The sequence below is a fragment of the Saccostrea echinata genome, unplaced genomic scaffold, assembly GCF_033153115.1.
Source record: "Saccostrea echinata isolate AGI-Se365-2 ecotype Australia unplaced genomic scaffold, CSIRO_AGI_Sech_v1 ptg000056l, whole genome shotgun sequence".
NCBI classification, from domain to species: domain Eukaryota; kingdom Metazoa; phylum Mollusca; class Bivalvia; order Ostreida; family Ostreidae; genus Saccostrea; species Saccostrea echinata.
This window is the reverse complement of record NW_026889805.1, coordinates 18,345,935-18,368,060: the sequence shown is the minus strand read 5'-3', so window position 1 is coordinate 18,368,060 and position 22,126 is coordinate 18,345,935. Positions and strand designations below refer to the sequence as shown.

General features: G+C 35.6%; 2 protein-coding genes across 2 annotated transcripts in view; one reads left to right on the top strand and one right to left on the bottom strand.

The window, feature by feature from the left end:
• The window catches only part of LOC133173674 (SID1 transmembrane family member 1-like), a 64,714-nt gene extending 52,685 nt beyond the window's left edge, over positions 1–12,029 (bottom strand). Inside the window, exons 1-5 of the mRNA XM_061308664.1 lie at positions 11,966–12,029; positions 7,203–7,339; positions 5,535–5,659; positions 5,000–5,170; positions 4,305–4,449 (exon numbers count right to left, since the gene is read on the bottom strand). Of these exons, the coding sequence (XP_061164648.1) occupies positions 4,305–4,449; positions 5,000–5,170; positions 5,535–5,659; positions 7,203–7,339; positions 11,966–11,999 (612 nt within the window). The 5' untranslated portion in view covers positions 12,000–12,029. The remainder of the gene's footprint in view (positions 1–4,304; positions 4,450–4,999; positions 5,171–5,534; positions 5,660–7,202; positions 7,340–11,965) is intronic.
• Positions 12,030–19,957: 7,928 nt separating this feature from the next.
• LOC133173303 (E3 ubiquitin-protein ligase TRIM71-like) lies at positions 19,958–22,064 on the top strand. The gene is made up of 2 exons (XM_061308294.1): positions 19,958–21,071; positions 21,198–22,064. The coding sequence occupies exons 1-2, from the start codon at positions 19,974–19,976 to the stop codon at positions 22,011–22,013; spliced, it is 1,914 nt and encodes a 637-aa protein (XP_061164278.1). The 5' UTR covers positions 19,958–19,973; the 3' UTR covers positions 22,014–22,064.
• The last annotated feature ends 62 nt before the right edge of the window (positions 22,065–22,126 follow it).

The following is a 22,126-nucleotide window of genomic DNA, read 5'->3' as shown; positions in this document are numbered from 1 at the left end:
TGAATCCCACCATATTGCAGACCTAAACAGTGTGCTAAAATTTCAAGCAACTGCAATCAGTAGTTGCAGAGAAAACTGCAACCGAAATTTGTTAGGTATGGTACGGACAGAAGCACGGATAAACAGGAAGTTGACATTGGATTCGTACAAACATAGGTAATCAAAGATTACGAAGCTCACCTCGACGAATGTTATATTTAAGTAAGGCAAGTTCACATCACATTTTTTTTTATTTAGTGTACATCCCAACATCAATGTCCATGCAAGTTTGGTTTAAGTACGACTTATAGTTACTTGGAAATAGACCTGTTCAAAAAAAGTTTATCCTGTTTACTAATCAAGAAAATTTTGGTCAGTTCCAACATCCAAAATAAGTCTGGAAGTTTTCATCCTTGGATGCACCATCTATGCAAGTTTAATCATAACAGGCCATACTGTTATATAGCTACTCCAAAAAAATTATCCTGGTCACTCATCTGGAAAATGTAAGTCAAATTCAGAATCCAAAGCAAGTCTGGAAGTTACCATGCCTAGCTACATCATCCATGGTATCTGGTTAAAATATGGCTAAGATTCACTCATGTGGAAAATCTAGGTCGAATCCAGCATCCGAAGCAAGTGTGGTAGTGTACATCCCTAGATGCATCATCCATGTAAGTTTGTTCAAGGTAGAGCTTATAGTTACATGGGAATGTACCTGTTCCAAAAACTTTAACCTGGTCACTCATCTGGAAAATCTAGGTCAGATCCAGCATCCGAAGCAAGTGTGGTAGTGTCCATTCCTAGATTCATCATCCATGCAAGTTTGGTCCAGGTAGGGCTTATAGTTACTTGGGAATGGACCTGCTCCAAAAACTTTAACCTGGTCACTCTCTGGAAAATCTAGGTCAGATCCAGCATCCGAAGCAAGTGTGGTAGTGCCCATCCCTAGATGCATCATCCATATAAGTTTGGTCCAGGTAGGGCTTATAGTTACTTAGGAATGGACATGCTCCAAAAACTTTAACCTGGTCACTCAACTGGAAAATCTAGGTCAGATCCAGCATTCGAAACAAGTGTGGTAGTGTCCATCCCTAGATGCATCATCCATGCAAGTTTGGTCCAGGTAGGGCTTATAGTTACTTGGGAATGGACTTGCTCCTAAAACTTTAACCGGGAAGCCGACGCTAACGCCGACGCCGGGGGTATAGCATAAGCTCATCTCGACTTTGTCGAGGTGAACTAAAAATGAATCCCACCATATGGCTATGCCTAAACAAAGGGTGTGCTAAAATTTCAAGCATCTGTGATGAGTAGTTGCTGAGAAAACTGTGACGAAAAATTTGTTACGGACAGACAGGCAGACGGGCACACACACAGACAGACAGACACACAAGGGTCAAACAATATACCCCCTCTCCTTCAGAGCGGGGGTATAAAAACATGCTATAGTCTAGCCACAATTGATGCTTATGGAAGACATATGCATTCTTAAATTGTGCAACAATTGTGAAATTATAGTGTTTTTAGATGAAGGTATTCTAAAGTGCATTTTTTGAAGGCAATATTTCTGTTCTGACCATGCCCATATTCTAAGATTTGAAAAAAATATGTCACAACATACTGTAAACCAATTATTATTCACAACATCTTTTATTTGCGATGCGTCATTTTGAAATCAATCCACAACGATTAATTTTTGCAACTTAGGAAACATTCTCTACAATAAAGTGCCCCGCCACAGCATGATACACCCGTCAAATATTGTTCAATTGTCATAAACAGTTTTAGAGTGCAAGAAAATCATGTCAACCTTGATACAAGGATTTCAATGATTTTTCCATTCCTTATAATATTTCGTTATACATCTCCTATGGTGTAAGCATTAATTATAACAAATATTACATTATAGATCCTCAACTGGTTGTGTTAGAGCTTGACAAATGCCCATCTGCAGCAGCCCCCCCCCCCCCCAGCTTTCAGGTTTGTGAGACATGATGCTCTGAATTAGTTGATATTTTCAAAAAATTAAATAGAAATATCATATTAAACAATATCAATTTAGTCTTAACAACTTAATCTATATCAAATTAATTTTAAAAATAAAAGGCTGGCCATCAAATGACATATGCTATAAACTGACAAGCAGTTCTTCTGTCTAATACCCAAAGGATACAGATATTAAGAGCTGCTTAATCAGAGCCCCTCTGAAAGAAATGATTGAGACAGCTAGCCTTCCTACACTCAGTTAATTAATCTTTAACTGGATGTGTCCACTCATTACTCCCAACGGATGAATGGATCTATAAATACTATCTGCTTTGTAGTGCAGTAAAAATGCATATTTATGTCATTCTGAAATTAAATTTGAAAACAAAGATTTTTTTAAAATTTGTTACAAAGATTTATAAAAAGAAAAAAAAAACTTGTGTAATCTTGATGCAACAATTTTAATAAGGTTCCTGCATTACTCTTAGATTTGTAGGGACTAGCTACCATAATTAAAACATTTATTTTTAAATACTTGATTTTTTTTAATTTTAATGTCAGACTGGTTTTAAGCTGCAATTCATTCCAATATCAACCCCCCCCCCCCCCAATTATAATTAGTTTTAATTATATTATACAATATCAAATTAGTTTATTATACAATATCAAATAAGTTTTAATTACTTCTTCACCAATTTCATTTTAAAAGTTAGGCTTTTTAATACAACTATTTAATACAACACGGCTGATTCTTTTTGCCCAGTTCCCAAGAGATATAGATAACACCTGCTTGATCAGAGATGCTCTACCAGTTAGCTCCTCACACTAAACTCATTAATTTCTCTCTAATTTGAGGTCCAATTTTCTGTTATCAAATTCTCCTTGACCATATAGTATATAATGAAAAGTATATAATGAAAAAAATAAGTATTTTCTTGATTTAACATTTTTTTTATCAGGATACTGCAACACTCTTGCATTTTTTGGGATTGTGTAATCTAATAGTAAAAGACAGTTTTTTTTTTTAATTTCACTTAAACAAAAGGTCACAGTGACCTTGAAATAGGTCGCGACACACCTTCTACCTAAGATGCATAAACTGGCCAAGTTTGATGATTCTAAGTCCAATAGTTTTCTAGTTATGAGCCGGACAGGATTTTTCCATATTTGGCCATAGCATCTTAATTAAAGGTCAGAGTGACCTACTTTTAGTGCGCGACACACCTTCTACCCAAGAAGTATCAGCTGACAAAGTTTGATAATCCTAGGCCTGATAGTATTAAAGTTATGAGCCGGACACGAGAAAAGCTAACAGACAGACAGTTGGACAGACGGACGGACATGAATGCCATAACATAATACGTCCCGTCTAAAGATGGGCGTATAAAAACAAAGCAAAATAAATGGTTCGCGGCAACTAATATTCGTGAGTTAAAGTAAGTCACGAAACTCATGGATTTTTCTCACACACGAATAAAAGTTTGTTTACAGTATCACAGTATCTCCAGCAAGGCGAAATGCAGTATCTCTAGATCATAGGTGCATCATCCATTCAAGTTTGGTCAATAAAGGTATGACTGTGGTTACTAAATGGGACTTCAATTTGGCCTCTTTAACAATAAAATATACAATCAAGTAGATCAGTTGTAACATCTTAAGCAAGTAGGTTGATGTCTTCAGCTAAATGCATCTATCAATATCTTGGTAGTTACTGAGGAAGAAACCTGCTTCAAAATCACATACAGAATCTAGCAAATACACATGTATGTCTAGCTGCAATAATGTAGCCCTCTCCCTTTTTTTTTTTTTTTTTTTTTTTTTTGGGAGAGGATGTATGTCCGACGCAGCATCCAAAGTAAGTCAGGTAGTGTACATCCCTATATATATCCCTGTATATCCCTACAGTGTCCATCATCTATGCAAGTTTGGACCAGATAGGACCTACAGTTTTTACTTGGGAATGGCCCTGCTCCAAAAACTTTAACACAGAATAAGCTCATCTTGACTTCAATGAGTTGAGCTAAATATTATAACTATTATATTGTATATATTATATATTTAGAATAGGAAATTTTTGACTTTCAAATGACTAAGTATATAATTGAAATCCATTTACATAGCTTTATGAAACAATTTGCAATTAACTGGAAGACATCCTATGTTTGAAAATAATATGGCAATTAATTGTGAATTGGGACTGGATTCTTCTTACAATACCCATTAGCAAAGGATTTTAATCCCTGTCAGCTAAACTTACATTTTTTGGAATTTTTTATTTCCTCCTTCTTATTAATGTAAATGTAGATATAATTTATACTCTGTCTATAGACATTTACCTGTATAGATTGTATGGACATCACAGCACATCTCTCATCTTCTGATGTAGCATGAACCATTACTGAGTCAATGCCTCTTGGGAAGGTATACATATAGTACTGAGGCTCTGATGGGGTAATATAGATCTCCTTTGGGGTTCCAGTGCTTAATATTAGACAAAAACATTTTATAAATAATACGAAGTATAAGAAAAACTTCTTCACCAAATGTTAAAATAGTTTCAAATTGGTATTAAGTACATACTGTTAATTACATCATATAAAAATGATTTTATTATTTTTTTTTTTGGAGAAAATAAAGTATACAGGTCATTTGCTAGACATCATTTCCTGCATGAAAAAATAATCTAATGCATCTAGATGATTTCAACATATTTATCCCTTAATCAAGTTCTTTAAGACTTGGTAAAAATCTTCACAAGAAATACTTTTATCCAGGTTGAAAACTGAACCTTTAATTGTCAAAAAGCACTTATAAAAACTTAACATAATCATGTTTGCAAATACAAAGTATTGATGCCTATAATATTCGTAAAATAGTGTGCATTGTTTTAATTTTAAGATATTTACTTAATCATGGTCTATTTTAAAATATTATCATACATGTTTGCCAGTGCGTTCATTATTAAGAAAATTATAGATGTAGCTTTTGTCCACAAACTTTATGGACAACTCTCATATGCACAATAATATACCTGACTTGAAAATCTGCGATTTTTGTGGCCATTAGGGTAAAATTTAATGGCGTTTGACTAAATGTTGACACATCTACAAAGAAACTCTGGTCTTCTGGTTTATCTGGCCGATGGTTAATATCCAGAGGACACAGTATACGACTGACAGTCTCAAATGGAGTTGCATTCTCACTGAAACAAATTGGACACAGTGATTATGATGAATAGGCACCTGCTTATCTTTTTCTGCTGTTGCATGTCTTAACAGTTGAATGATCTATGCACAGTTGAACTTTGATATCTTGAACATTAATATAAAGAATACCATGGATGTATCAAAATGAGTTGGAAGTTCCGACTACTTTTTCTCTATGTATTTTAACCTTGACATCATGAATCCTTTGATATCTCAAAGTCTTGAATAGAGGTTTGACTGTGATTGCATTGTTTTAGCTGACAAGCATTTTTTATTTCATAAACACTGCAAATAGAATAATTTCAATATATTTAGCTTTTTTGTATCAGGTTATTTTAATACAAAATTCATTTTTTATACTTATATTCCAGATAAAGTGGCATTGTCCATGACATGGTTTGGCGCTGTTGTCGAATCACAACAATGACAGGGAATTCCTTCTTGTAGTCAGACAAAAGGGCAGTGGTAACTCTCACAGCAGTTGTCTGTTTAAGACATTCAGAGTAATAAAGTCATAAATATATTTTTTTTCTGTATCTATTATAAAATATTTTTGTCATATGAGAGTTTTATTCAACATGTTTAAGAATGAAACATCATTTTCAAATAAACAAGAAGTCTGTGAGCCACTGCTCACTAGTAATACACCTGCTCTGATGTGAATACAAGTATATGCTCTCATGAATCCCACCATATGGCATGCCTAAACAAAGAGTGTGCTAAAATTTCAAGCACCTGCCTTGAGTAGTTGCTGAGAAAACTGTGACAGAAATTTGGTACAGACAGACTCATGGATAAACAGGAAGTTGACATCAGATCTGTAAAAAATGAATCCCACCAAATGACATGCCTAAACAAAGAGTGTGCTAAAATTTCAAGCACCTGCAATGAGTAGTTGCTGAGAAAAATGCAACGAAAATTTGGTACCGACAGAAGCAAAGAAAAACAGGAAGGTGTCATCAGATTTGTACAAAAAAAGATTTCCACTATATGGCATGCCTAAACAAAGAGTGTGTTAAAATTTCAAGCACCTGCAATGAGTAGTTGCTGAGAAAACTGCAACAAAAATTTGGTACGGACAGACGTATGGACAAACAGAAATTTGACATTGGATTTTTACAAAAGTAAATCCCACCATATGGTATGCCTAGACAAAGAGTGTGCTAAAATTTCAAGCATCAGCAATGAGTGCATGCTGAGAAAACTGTGACAAAAATTTGTTATGGACAGACACACAGACAGCTAGAAAGACACACAAGGGTAAAACAGTATACCTCTGTCTCCTTCAGAGCGGGGGTATAAAAAAAATCAAATCTTTATTTCTTTCTTTGTTCTAATTTGACCAGTCTCAACCAATCATACATTATGTACATGTACAATGTATATCCTCATTTAAAAATCAAAACAAAACAGCAATATTATTGGTAGCAGCATCAAGACCCACACATTTAATCGATGATACTGCTCAACATATAATAAAATGATTTTTGACATTCTTCTTAACATTCACATATATTATATTATGTAACAACCCAGGAAAGGTGGGTTGGGGTGTGGGTGTGGGGTGGGGGTATTGTGACTGAAATGTGCAGTCTTGAGCTTGAATTACCAAAAATAAAGGACATTTTACATTATATACCTGTAGTCATTACAAGTATTTCTACTCATTCATGTAAAAAGAAAAAAAGTGTTTGAAAAGGAAATTAAGATTTCTTATTCATATTTTAGATTTTCTCAAATTTTAATAAATACATGTATATGGATAGATATGAGTTGAGCCAACAGTGCTTTATGGTAGATTTAATCACATCCCAACCTGTATGTATCAGTATATCCTGATAGATGTTAAATAAATGCTTTGCTAGACCATAAAAAGGGACAATTTCTTAAAAGGACCTCACCCTTGAGTAAAACAGAAGACTGATGAGATATAACATACATGTATGTTATTCCTGAAGGAAGCTTCTAGTTACACTCTTAATTAACAAGATATCAGTCTTTGATTGAGAAAGCTTACAATGTACCTACCTTATTTTTCATCTCACTATAAGAGAATTCATAGATGGCTTCAGATGTGGTATTGATGATAGCTGAATAAGTTTTGTTAAAATCAGCTTTGTTAGGAACTCCTTCATTGGCAGCAGATACTGGTAAAACTGCAAAAACTGCAAAACAAACATAATATAGTTACTGATACTTCGGTCTAATGACCATGGGACAAGGTCAAGAAACACACTTGGGTCATAAGCAATCTCTGTTCCAAGTATGAGCTTCCACTGATTCTCCATTACAAAGTTATAGCCCGGACAAGATTGCATGGACAGATGGACTGACAGAAGAACAAGGTGATTCCCATAAACCCCAAAACTTTGTTTGCAGTGGGTATAAAAACTGGTGTTGTCAAGGAGTACCCGGTTAACCGTTGAATGGTATGGGTTAGTAAAACTGCTATTAGGTTACTCGGATAAAAATACATTTTACATAGTAAATACGTACAAAATAAATGTTACATTGTTTATAATTTCCTAAACATTTCCCTAAAATTATATACCGTTAGACTTGATCTACTTGCTCACAAACAGGATTTATTAGTTTTGATTAGTTTTCACAGTTTATATAATTGATAGCTTTGATTGCCACGGGTATAAAAGTTTTGAAGACCTGAGTTATAATTACCTCTTTTACACCTGTGCTAGTCAAAGGAACATAATTTGATAAGATTCTGCCACAGACATACTAGTATAAAGCATGGAAGTGTTTTAAAAGAACATCTGTAAAATGAAAATTATGTGAATCAGAGTTATTGTATATGAAAGGGACTACAAATATGTTAAATCACCTAAGATTAAAACATTATTTGGAAACTAGTGATTTACTGGACTCTACAAATCAACCAGTTACGGGTATTTTAATTCTCCTTTATCGCGACATATATTGGGGGCTGAAAAGGAAAACCTAACGAGAGCCATTGTAAAAATGGTGATTGACGACTATATATTTGTCTTCTTCGTGTGTGGATAAAATTATTTTCTTAAACAAAACAAAAAGTCCGTTTCGAGTGACATGTAAAATCAAAAATTCTTTGAAGATATTGTGTGTATGTTTGAGTTTGTAATTGTAAATATAGTTCGTATATACAGTACATTTGTTTTAATTCTACTGATAGGTAAAGGATGAGATAAGTAATAGATATGGTAGCTAAAACAAAAAATCATCCGAGTAACCTGGTACTTGATCGGAAAAGTAAGCGAGTAACCGGTTACTAAAAATCGTCCGATTTGACAACACTAATAAAAACATTTTTCATTGTAAGTTGTACAAAGGGTATTAAACTTTTTTTTTGCAAACTGAGCTGATGGATAATGGGGAAATTAGGGTCAAGGTCAGGTTGAAGGCAAAGGTCAGAAATTTGACACAGTTATACTGTCATCAATATGGATGACTGTATGAAGTTTGATTAAAAAATCTTGTACATCTTCTTTAAAAAGCAGATGTGATCATGTTTTGTTTTTGATTTTTTTGAAGATCAAAATATTTTATAAAATTTAATATGAAGTCAGCAGCCATAATTATGCACATATAATATTAAATAAATAATTTCTTTTTGAAATTCAATGCATATATCAGTATAAATATGCTAGGCTTTTTCTACTCTGTACCCCATTCTTTTTTGGCATTTGGCTTTTCAAAATGGGGAAACATAAACTATAAAGGAGTTTTACTGTAGAGAACATTAAGCTCAAGCAGGTTTCTCACACTAGATGGGTTGAGCATACTAGAAGTGTTCAGGCAGTAGTAAAAAATTTTCAGAGTATGCAGTCATGTTAGAGGAAATTTTTGCTTATTATAAAATTACTAGCTCTTCACAGGCCTATTTCTTGTACAACTTTTTGTGTTTCACACTTCCTAGCTGATACATTGAAACCTTTAACAATGTTGTCAAAGTCAAACCACAGATCAGATATAGATTTCATTAAGGTCAATTGCCTTCAACAATCAAGGTCTTTGATGAGCTGACAGGTGGAAATTTATCTGCCTTTCTGCAGCATGCTCCTTCTGAGGCAACTCTTGATGAGTCAGGTTCTGCTCACATTTGAATTACAAGGTCACAAAGTAAGGGATAGTTCAGGTCAAAGATCAAAATATGTGAAGGCATGTAGCACTTTCATAGAGATTGTTAAGGCTAGTTTGCAATCTACGTTTACTGATAAAGATAATGCTCAGATTTTGTCAGCTTTGAGTTAATTCTTTGACCCTCAGATAAGAACTGCTCCTTCTAAGGATACAGATATCCTTCTTGGGATACAGACATCCTTCTGAAGATACAAACATCCTTCTAAGGATACAAACATCCTTCTTGGGATATAGACATCCTTTGGAGGATACAGACATCCTTCTTGGGATACACACATCTTTCTGAGGATACAGACATTCTTCTGAGGATACAGACATCCTTCTTGGGATACACACATCCTTCTGAGGATACAGACATTGTAGCTAGCCATCTTTCTATGTGCAAAGTAGCTAAGGTTAGAGAGTGTAGGGATGAGTTAAGGCATTTTGTAGGGTTCTATAGGGCTAAGCTAGAGTCAAATCCTACAGTAGTTTCAAGTTGTTAGATTTTTATCAGGTAGTTTTTAGGGCTAGGCAGGTATTTCCCATCATGACAGCAGCTGCTGACCACATGATCACTGCCCCTGTCAGCACAGCAGATTGTAAGCAGGGATTTAGTAGGACCAACCTCACCAAGACTGATGTTGGGAACTCTCTGAAGTCCACTATCCTAGAGAATCTCCTGAGGCTTTCAATATCAAGTAATAAAAAGACATGGATTCTAAGATGGCATTTATGAAATGGATCAGCACCAAAGCCAGAAGAAACACTACTGTGAACTATAAGCAATTGTGAAATTTTGTGAAATCTAGTGCTTGCAACACATTTCAAATTGACAGTTTTGTGATAATAAGGCTGAATAATCCAGTGCTTTAAACATAGAGTATATTTACTTTCATATATGTGCTGCAATTTTATGACAAAATTGAAATGCATAATACATGTACTATATATGTTATCTCTTATTCAAATCCATAATAAAATTCTTTGAACACTTAAACTTTTTATTCTTTCAAAAAGAAATTTATGTTGCTTGGATATTATATGTCAGACATGGATCCAGGATTTTTTGTTAGAGGGGGCACTTTTAAATGAAAAGGGGTCTGGGTACCACCAAGGTCCCAAATGGGTGAAGGAAATTTTTCCTGGGGCAAAGCCCCTGTAAGCTTCTGTGAATCAGCAACTTGAGTAAATCTTATTTTGACTGAAAAATGATGATAAATTAAAGAACTAAGTACGTTAGTTTATATCCAAAGGGCCGCAATTTTTCGCAAAATTAATAAACAGGTTTGCTAAATTAAAAGAGCGATATTCATGTACTAGAGGTATCCACATAATAACATTTCCCCATTACCCTACCAAGTAGTAAACAGAACGTGTAGATTCATTTTTTCCGGAATATGAAATATGAATTCGTGCTATAAATTATGTTCCATTGACTTTCTTGATGAAATTGTTTTCTCAGAAAAGTAATACCAAGATTAAATTTAATGAACAACAATATTTCCAGTTATGGAAAATTATATTAGTATTTCAAATTCAGTGAAACTTAAACTCATCTGAAATTTTTAGCATAGATCATAGAAGGAACACAGAAGAGTAAAATTTTACTGATCTTTTCAGTTCAAAATCAATACATTTTTTGCGCTGTATCGAAATCAAAACTTTGAAATCTGATAACGTCAAGTTGATGTCATAACGTCATAGTGTTATTTTCTTATGAAAACTCCATCCTATATTTAAAGAGCTCTCTTGGAGAAATGGTTCGAGCTAATTACAAAAATTTAACTGAATTAGGAAGTGCCCACTCTAGACATGTTTCTAAAACAATTTCATCAAATTTGGGGACAGGGCCAATTTTGGCTCCTAACATACTTTCTTCTTTATTACTTTAATGTACCACAGTTAAAGCTATATCTGAATTTATTTTGTGTGATTTACAGGAGGCGCACCCCTACCTGAATCCAAGCCTGTGATTTAAGACAGTTACAGGTTACATGATTTTGCACTACACAAAAGTGGCAAAAAGGAATCCAGTGGGAGCACTGCATGGTTTATCATATAATTCTGAACACAATTGTGCTTGTGGACAGATCCCCCACCTTAATATATACACTCTGGGCTAGGGATTATTTTTTATTTGATTTGTTTCATACATTGTTATTCTGTAGCATGTATAGTACATGTGTTGCTTTGGGCCATGGATATCAGATGGTGGAGCACCTGACTAGTGATGCTGGAGTACTGAGTTCCATTCCTGGTTTAGCCACACATTCTCTCCTTTGCTGTTACAAAATTTGGTGTTGTTGACCACCTCTAGACTTGAAGGGAAAGTGACCTGGTGACCTGCTAGGAGCAAAAAGAACTTGGGATTCCTGGTCCATCCATAATTTTTTTTTCTTTTCTGTTACACACTGACATACACAAATTACAATGTGTCAAAAAAAAATAATAAAGTAGAATTTGCCCCTAAACGTTATATTTAAAAAAACGTATTAAACTATTCGTGGTAAAAAATATAAAATGAGTCCATTTTATAATACCCTCTCTAAATCCGCCAGTGATAAGTGTTTTGCTAGTTTTGACCTTTGGCTTTGGAAGTAAATTCATCTGTTCGTGTAGATAAGGAGGTGCTTGCACTAACGGTAACTATTTCTGACATATTCGTACATACTCACCTATTGCACAAACAAAAGCACAATGTATGAACATTGTGGAAAAGGCAGATCTATTCGCAACTACAAGAACTACGTCCGTAATATATCGATGAACATTTCAACATACCGACTCACCATCATAGGATGAGCATGAAACTGAAAGTGAAACAATGAAGTATTAGAGGAAACCACCATCGATAAAATTGTACTTTCCGAAATAATGGAAAGTGTTTCTTGGTCGTACTCACAAATAACCAATCTATTTTACAGGTAGATGTATTTACGTGCGCGGATCTAGAGGGGGGGTGTCAGGACCCCCCTGGAATTTGCAGAGTTACTAAAAGTATATACTGAAGCAAATAAAAATGACTTCGGACCCTCCTCTCCCCCTAGAAAACGTGGACCCCACCATCACTGGTACCGCGAAATAGGTGTTTTTCACGTTTGGGAAATGGGTTTTATTTTACATTATTATTATTATTTTTTTATTATTATTATTTTTGGTTTGTCATGAAATTTTGGGGTTGGAATTTTTTTTCCCATGAAAAAAAATCCTGGATCCGCGCCTGCTATATCACTCGATCTACCCCCTCCCTCGAACAGAGGAAGTAAGACGCATAGAGGTAGTCATGAGTGGAGGAGGCTTGCAAGGGACTTAGAGCATAGGCGCTTGGTTTCAGGACGGGTATTTTGTGTTTGATGTCTTTTTCTAGGTGTGACTGAATACACTCATTAAAATAAAAAAATCTCTTAAAGTAGCACGTTTTAAAAGTATATATCATATTACTATTTTTATATACAATAACAATTTCAATTTCAATTTATTTATTGATTCACCAAACATGTTGGCATACAACCATGTTACATACAACATGAAAAATACAGTGTGTTTTCAGATATTTTTAATACGTGCTAATATTTCAGCGATTTTTGATTTTTATTTTAATGAGTGTATTCAGAAAAACCTATAAAAACACAAAAATACACCATCCTGAAACCAAGCACCTATGAATTAGAGGGGTAAAGCAAGCTCACCCCCACCCCACCCCCTAAAAAAATGGGGGGGGGGTCGGAATTAACAGTAATGTATAAATGAAGTATAATATTCAATCTCACTCGATATACTTTACAATGATTTTCATTTACAATGTTATTAATTTACATGTATATTCAATTCAATGTATATAGTGAAGGATATAAAAAATGACTTTGGACCCCCCTCCCCCTTAGGAAATGTGGACCACACCACCTTCACCACAAAGAAGATGTTTTCCATGTTTGGGAATGGACTTTTGGACCTTTTCGTGTTTTGTTTTGTTTTGTTTTTTGGTTTTGCTTGTCAAAAATTTTCTGGGTTTTAAATTTTTATTTGACCGGGGTGGAAACCCCCCACCCCCACCCCACCCCCCGGAAAAAAATCCAGGGTCCGCGCCTGTACATACATATATAACAGTAATAAACAGTTTTCAAAGCTAACATAAACGAAATTGTTATGTTTTTTTTCTGGGCTTTTATTATGGTTTTCATTATTTGCCGGTTTATACATAGTATACAGAACTTCTTAGTTTTGTAATTTTTTGGAACGTAATTTTGCTTTGTATGAAATGACATGTGTTTTGGAGTGACAAATGTCTTCGCCACTCTGCGCGTCTCCCCCTCCCATCAACTATAGTAAGCTTTAATAGTACCTATTATGCTCTATGTGTCTGGTTGTAGAATGACTTTTTGTTTGCTCTATTCTTTGTTTCAATTATACTATAATACTTCCTCTTCTTCCAACTATAGTCCAGCTGGACACATCATTACTGGTGATGTAAGAATACAGGTAGTTCAAAATGACGACCTAAAGGCTATCATTTTAAAAATTCCTAAATTTAGGGAGCCCTTGGAGATCTTTCAAAAGCTTCATTTATATTATGAATTCCGTCGAGGAGTATGCTAGACGATGGGCTTAATATGAACAGATGAAGGAGAAGACTTCGACACTTTGTCAAAATGGTAACAACATTGTCTTTGTTTGTAAGGCTCATTATTTTAATTGTATTTTAGAAGAACTGGGATTTAATTCTACAAGTGACAATCCAACTTATACCCATAGCTCCATTTCTAAGTAGAAAATTCTTCAAAATCATATGTAAGTTTTGAATATTTTTAATATTCCCAACAACCAAAATGAATTTGAATTACCATATTTATACTGGATTCCGAAACTTCACAAAAGTCCTTACAAACAAAGATACACAGCGGGTTCCAGTAAATGTTCTACCAAGCCTCTTTCTTTACACCTCACTAAAATATTAACAGCAGTGAAGGAGATACTTTAGGAGTACTGTTCAACAATATATTCGAGAAGTGGTGTACATCAGATGTGGGTACTTAAAAATTCCAAGGAATTTTTGAAAAATTTGAAATCACAAAATTTTACCAAATCAATAATATAAAAACTTACGACACTATGTATACAACCATTTCCCACGATAAATAAAGTCCAGGCTTTCTGACATCACTGACAGCTGCTTTTTCAATAAAAATGGAAAATTTACTTACCTTGACATTGGTCATTTTCAAAATTATTTTGCTAAAAAACACTCTGATTGTACACACAAGTACTCTGAAGTTGACATTAAAAAGATGCTTGAGTTCCTGATTGACAATGTCTATGTGGTTTTTGGAAACCAGGTCTTCCAACAATTTGTTGGAATTCCCATGGGTATCAATTGCACCCCGTTATTAGCAGACCTATTTTTGTATTCATATGAAGCAGAATTTATTCAAAATTTTATACATGCGAAAAAGAAATATCTTACTGTGGCCTTCAACTCGACATCTAGATATATCGACGACGTTTTTTCAACTAACAATGGCTATTTCCATTCATATGTCAACACAAAATATCCCAGTGAGCTTGAAATAAAGATACCACAGAGTCTGACACATCTGTTTCATATTTGGATATTTTACTAGAAAAAGACATTAATGGTAATCTAACAACAAAACTTTATGATAAACGTGATGACTTTAACTTTTCAACCGTCAACTTCCCTTACTTATGCAGTAATATAGCTTCATCACCTGCATATGGGGTGTATGTATCTCAGTTGATTCGATACGCAAGAGCATGCTCTACGTATGAACAATTTCTAAAACGAGGTAAGTTATTGACAATTAGGTTGATGAAACAAGAATATCAACAGTCTCGTTTAAAGTCATCATTTCGTAAGTTCTATGGTTGATACAATGACTTTGTCTCCAAATACAATCTGTCATTAAGTCATATGCTGACTGACGTTTTTCATACTAATTGTTCTAGGCCATTATTTACACACTGAATTGTTGACGGATTTTCCCGTTATTTCCCGATCATAACAAGAAGCACACAGTTGTTGTGACCGGTCGGCAGGGGATGCTCACTCCTCCATGGCACCTGATCCTACCTCTGATGTTCTTGGAGGTCCGTGTTTGCTCTGCTCCCGATTTGTATTGTTTTAATGGACTTTGAGCTTGAATACTGTTCGTTATCTCCATATTTCATATATATTTCATATATATTAAGATATATATTAATGAATTGCACTAGAAAATTAAAGGAGAGACCATGGAATTCACAGTTTTTGCTTCTCTTTGCCCATAGACATGATAGATGCTAATTATAATAAAATTAGTGAAAATTGGTTTGGCAGTTCTAGAAAAGAAGCTGAAAATTTTGAAATATTAACGGATAACTCAAGTCACACGATGATGGCCAAAAACAGATAGGAATAGGTTATCTAAGTGACCCAACAATCAAACAAATTATAAGCGGGGAAAAATCAGTATTTTTCTTTATTCACTATATGAGAAAATCTCTCAGATTAACAAAAATACTTATTGTATTGTATACTGTTATTGGTAATGCCAAGATCTTTGTACGTTTGCAAAGCACTGTCCCCGTGAGCCAGGCTGGGACAAGAACAGTAGAAAATATATGTTGCGGGAAAAACTCTTAAAGAAGTCAACTACATGTATATGCGAATCATGAAATTATGGATTATTTACATAGCATTTCATCTTAGACTTTGTAAATCTAGCTGTCCATTTTCATAATTTTGTGACAACTAATTGCAAAACGCGCAGAAAATATAATTTTCCTATTTTCGATTATTTTTCTAATACACACGTTAAAAAAAGAAATCCCCGTCCCAAAAGCCAAAACCTTTATACATGTTATATGTAATACAACCATTTAGTATCAAATGAGATATACATATGTACTTCAGTTGTAATTCGTTACTTAAGTTTTTGGCTATGATTTCAGTAGATTCACTAGACAACTACAAAATATTAAACATAAACAATAACAAGAGGCCCAGGGGCCACATCGCTCACCTGAGCACTATGGCTAGGAAAAAGCAGAAATCACTTCAATCTTGAAAGGTTGAAAAGTTTAAATATAAAAGTGGTTGGGGGGGGGGGGGTGTCAGGAATTGAACAAATTTGAATCTACATTATCTGAGGATGCTTCCATTTAAATATGACCAATCATGGCTTTGCTGTTCTTGAGTAGAAGATTTTTAAAGATTTAACCTATGTATTCCTATGTAAAACTTTGATCACCCATTGTGGCCCCACCCGACCCACAGGGGTCATGTTTGAACAAACTTGAATGTACACTATCTAAGAATGCTTCCATATAAATATGACCAATCATGGCTTTGCTATTCTTAACAAATTGTTTTTTTTTTTTTTTTTAGAATTTTTACTATGTGTTCCTATGTAAAACTTTGATCGCCCATTGTAGCCCCATCCGACCCCCGGGGGTCATGATTTGAACAAATTTGAATGTACACTATCTGAGGATGCTACCATATAAATATGACCAATCATGGTTTTGCTGCTCTTGAGAAGAAGATTTTTACTATGTGTTCCTATGTAAAACTTTGATCGCCCATTGTGGCCCCACCCGACCCCCGGGGGTCATGAGTTGAATAAATTTGAATGTACACTACCTGAGGATGCTTCCATGTAAATATGAGCAATCATGGCTTTGCTGTTCTTGAGAAGAAGATTTTTAAAGATTTTTCCTATATATTCCTATGTAAAACTTTGATCGCCCATTGTGGTCCCACCCGACCCCCGGGGGTCATGAGTTGAACAAACTTGAATATACACTACCTGAGGATGCTACCATATAAATATGACCAATGATGGCTTTGTTGTTCTTGAGAAGAAGATTTTTAAAGATTTTTCCTATATATTCCTATGCAAAACTTTGATCGCCCATTGTGGCCCCACCCGACCCCCGGGGGTCATGATTTGAACAAATTTGAATCTACACTACCTGAGGATGCTTCCATGTAAATATGACCAATTATGGCTTTGCTGTTCTTGAGAAGAAGATTTTTAAAGATTTTTCCTGTATATTCCTATGTAAAACTTTGATCGCCCATTGTGGCCCCACCCGACCCCCGGGGGTCATGAGTTGAATAAATTTGAATCTACACTACCTGAGGATGCTTCCATGTAAATATGACCAATTATGGCTTTGCTGTTCTTGAGAAGAAGATTTCTAAAGATTTTTCCTGTATATTCCTATGTAAAACTTTGATCGCCCATTGTGGCCCCACCCTACCACTGGGGGTCATGATTTGAACAAACTTGAATCTACACTACCTGAGGATGCTTCCAAGTAAATATGACCAATCATGGCTTTGCTTTTCTTGAGAAGAAGATTTTTGAAGATTTTTCCTATATATTCCTATGTAAAACTTTGATCGCCCATTGTGGCCCCACCCGACCCCCGGGGGTCATGATTTGAACAAACTTGAATGTACACTATCTGAGGATGCTACCATATAAATATGACCAAGTATGGCTTTGCTGTTCTTGAGAAGAAGATTTTTAAAGATTTTTCCTGTATATTTCCTATGTAAAACTTTGATCGCCCATTGTGGCCCCACCCTACCCCCGGGGGTCATGATTTGAACAAACTTGAATCTACACTATCTGAGGATGCTTCCACATAAGTTTCATGTTTTCAAGCACAGTGGTTCTTGAGAAGAAGATTTTTTAATGATGCCATTAATTTTTCACGAATTCTTAATTATCTCCCCTTGGAAGAGGGCGTGGCCCTTCATTTGAACAAACTTGAATCCCCTTTACCCAAGGATACTTTGTGGCAAGTTTGGTTGAAATTGGCCCAGTGGTTCTTGAGAAGAAGTCGAAAATGTGAAAAGTTTACAGACGGACAGACGGACAGACGGACAGACAGACGGACAGACGGACTACAGACAAAATGTGATCAGAAAAGCTCACTTGAGCCTTCGGCTCAGGTGAGCTAATAAAACAAGTATTATTCCTTATTATACATGACTAGTAACTGCTTAATATGATAATTTTGAAACGGTCTGTAATGTGATGAATTCCTAGAGGTAAGTGAAGTATACAAAAGAACACTTATTCGCTCTTTCTCTCTCTTAATTTTTCATAAACATTCCGCAGCTGAATTAGCAGTTTCATATTTCACTCATTTGATCAAGCAAAACAGTTTAAAGATTTAACAATTGTGATTAAATGGTATGTAAAAAATATCACATGTCACGATTTTTCCTTTAAAATTTGAAAGACAATATATTAAGTATGGTGGCTTTGTGGGGTGTATAGAATAAATGAAAGTTAAAGTACTAAGTTCTAAGTACTTTAGAACCCTAGCTGGTATCAAACTTGTTTACAATTTTAAAGTAAATGACATGTCAAGCTACATGTCATTTGTCAATGTCTCCAGTATTAGCGACTAGTAATTAGTGCTTTATAGGCTAATACAAGCTAAATATAAAAGCTATAATCCTCCAACGGTTCATAGCCACTAATCTCTCACGATTGTTGATACCCAGAGAGAGAGAGAGAGAGAGAGAGAGAGAGAGAGAGAGAGAGAGAGAGAGATGAAAAAATACTTAATATACAGTTGAACTTCGGTATCTCGACACCGCCGTGGATATGTAGAAGTGAGCTGAGGGCCACAAACACTTTTTCTTTACGTACTGGTATTTTGACCTTGGTATCTCGAAGTTTTTCTTAGTCCCATCCAGTTCGAGATAACGAGGTTTGACAGTACATGTCACCATAATCATGCGAGTTTTGGTATTTCTGTAAAATGCTAAAATACATGTACTAAGGATGGCAATTGTTATCAGGTTTGCCACAGCACGCTCCGACCGATTAAGTATCGGTTAGTCACATTCAAAAAATACGTTAATAGGTTTTATTCCTATGTACAAAAAAGAACAGTAATACTGTGTTTTAGTTTAAACATTTCATTAAATAAATTTTATTTCAATTTCATAAAAGTAAAGAAAAAATAATAATAATAAAAAATGCTTAAAGATGTATCCGAAACAAGTTCATTCTGCATTCATATTATCATCAGAACTACTTAATTCTATTGATTTATTTACAATTTTAGTTATTCGTACATGGACATGGATTCATAAAAATTTTCTACATCCGTACACAGATTCTTGAAATATACTTGTAAAGAGAGTTCAAAATAAAAATCATAGTCATAAAATATCATGGTTAACATAGCAATAAAATATCATGGTCAGCAAGTAAAGGATAAAAAGCCTGTATAAACCGAAGCAAAAAGGTGGGGTTGGTTATCCCCAAATAATTAACAGAAAACAACGATAATTAAATTTTGGGTCCCTTCAGTTTTAACGTCTGATTTAATATTTCAAAATTTTTTTTTGCTTGTCAAAGAATTTCTGTTAGTTAGTGCACAAACACAAATTGCTTCCTGCAGGCCTGAATAAGACATAAAGTGTGACGAACGGTGGCGAAATGACTAAGCCTATTTATTTGGATTTCAGGGCGACTAAAGGAGATTTATTTAAAAAGAGGTCCCTCACGGTCCTTCGTATACGTTTTTTTTCTTCGGCAAATCATTGCCAATATACATTTTGTTTTTGCCCACTAGCATTTAAAAGTAGGATTCAAAGCGATTTTTCTTCATTTCAAAATGAAGATTGTTTAAACACAGGCATTTAGATTAAAAATGGTGAGCAGGGAACCAAGCAACATCGAGCCAAATGTTGACCTCGACAGCTGTGGCATCTGCCTTGGCGACTTCAAAAAGCCCAAGATATTACCTTGCTTTCACACTTTCTGCTTGAATTGTTTGAAGACCTACGTGGACAAAACTGGTCGTAATGGAAAATTCACATGCCCTCTATGTCTCATCGAAACAGATCTACCTCCAGGAGGCGTTGAACGTTTCCAGACTAACTTTTATGTCAAAGCAGAACAGGCCAAAGCTCTGTCTTTGTTGAATGCACGATGTGACGTCTGCGACATCGACATTCCAAGCAAGGCTGAAAATCGATGCTTAGAATGTGACCAGAATCTATGCCACAACTGCAGCAGGGCCCACTTGAAAATGACGTCTTCAAAAGAGCACCATCTGATGACCGTCAATTTTCCAGAAAAGCCACTCACACCAGCAGTCACGACCAAAGTTTTTTGCGACAAACACAAGGCGGAGGAACTTTCCTTTTACTGTCAGGTTTGCGATGGTCCAATTTGCTTGCGATGTAAAGTCACCTCTCATGAAAACCATTCCACAAAGGATCTCTCCGACGTTGCCGCCGAAACTAGACAATTTCTTGGAGTAAAATTGTCCGAGGCTAAAAGTTTCCTTCCAACTGTTCATGAGCAGCTGAACGAAATTAATCGCTATGAAGACCACTTAACACAATCTAAGCAACAGATCGTTAAAAAAATTAACGAAAGGGCTACTGATCTACATTCAAGAATTGACAAAATATCCAATTCCATGTTGAACGATATCGAGGCAGAATACCGCGTGGAGATGTCAAGGGTTGACTCTCAGAGACGAGCACTGGGAAAGGCCGGAAAAGCACTGTCCTCTCAGTTCCACGCCGCTAATCAGGTTGTTTATTTTGGCTCTGATGCAGAGATCGCCAGAAATAAGCAGCTACTCTCTAAACGTCTCGAGAAGCTTACCAAGAAGTCAGATGACCGCATTATCACTAAATTGGATCTAGCCTTTTTCCCAAGCAGCAGTCTAGAGGGAAAGATAGAAGACATATTTGGAAGTTTGTCTACTGCAAGACCCCCTGTAGATGACATTAAAGTAAGAAATTGATTTGTTCATCAATGCACAGACTTTTGGTCGTGATTTTGTTTTGAAACAGTTTATGTACAAAAATATTGACGTGAATGTTTATGATTTAAATGTAAAGCGTTTGTTTTCTGTTAGGTGACAGAAGTATCTGTTTTCCAAGTAGACGACACTTTCAAGGTGGTAAGTTCTATCTGTCCAAGAGAAGAAAACGACGCATGGATAACTTCTGGTTGGAAGCCCGAAATTCATCTCTTCAATGTCCAAGGAACCAGACTTAAAACCGAGAATGCTGGGCGAAACATCGACACGATTGTTTTGAGTCACGATGGATCTATCGTCGTCTCCTGTAGCGACAAGCGTCAGATCCTGAAAGGTAGGAATGGCCTGGATTTTTCTGTAATAGCCACAGTTGCCATGTATCCTCGAGGGATCGCGATCAACAACAATGATGAAGTCTTCGTCTGCACTGGACAGTCTTTGGCCTTCCAGGATTACAAAGACGGACATAGGAACAAGGTTCTTCGTTACTCGTTGGATGGAAATCTTCTTGGCGAATTTGGTGATCCCTCCAGTGAATTCCTATACCCTCTCCGAGTTGTATGCAACATTACTGGTGATGTGGTCGTTTCCGATTGCCAAAAGCGCCGAATCACCATTCATCGTCAAGATGGTCACATCAAGTTTTCTTACACCGGAACAGAAACGGAAAACTTACGGAGTCCATTTGAGCCAAGGGGTGTCACCTGCGATTCCCGCGGTTTCATTTACGTCACTGACAATGCTAATGACGCTGTGCATCTTCTCGATCACACCGGGAAATTTGTTCGTCTTCTTTTGACAACAAAGGATGAAATTTACGGCCCATATTCCGTTGCCATGGACTCAAAAAATAACTTGTGGGTAGGATGCCGAGATGCAACTGTCAAGATTTTTCATTGTGCTCATTTTTGACATTTGAGAGTGCCTGAAACGATCTGACATTTTTTTTTCAAGGGAAGTGGGGGAGTGTTTGTTAATGAAACTCGATCTAGATATTGCTTCTGGTTGTATTGTAGTAGTTCTGT

Bases quoted from the DNA above. Each gene is read 5' to 3' on its own strand.
- LOC133173303 (XM_061308294.1), top strand. From the start codon at position 19,974: ATGGTGAGCAGGGAACCAAGCAACATCGAGCCAAATGTTGACCTCGAC. The intron at 21,072-21,197 runs GTAAGAAATTGA...GTTTTCTGTTAG, and splicing joins CCCCTGTAGATGACATTAAA to GTGACAGAAGTATCTGTTTT.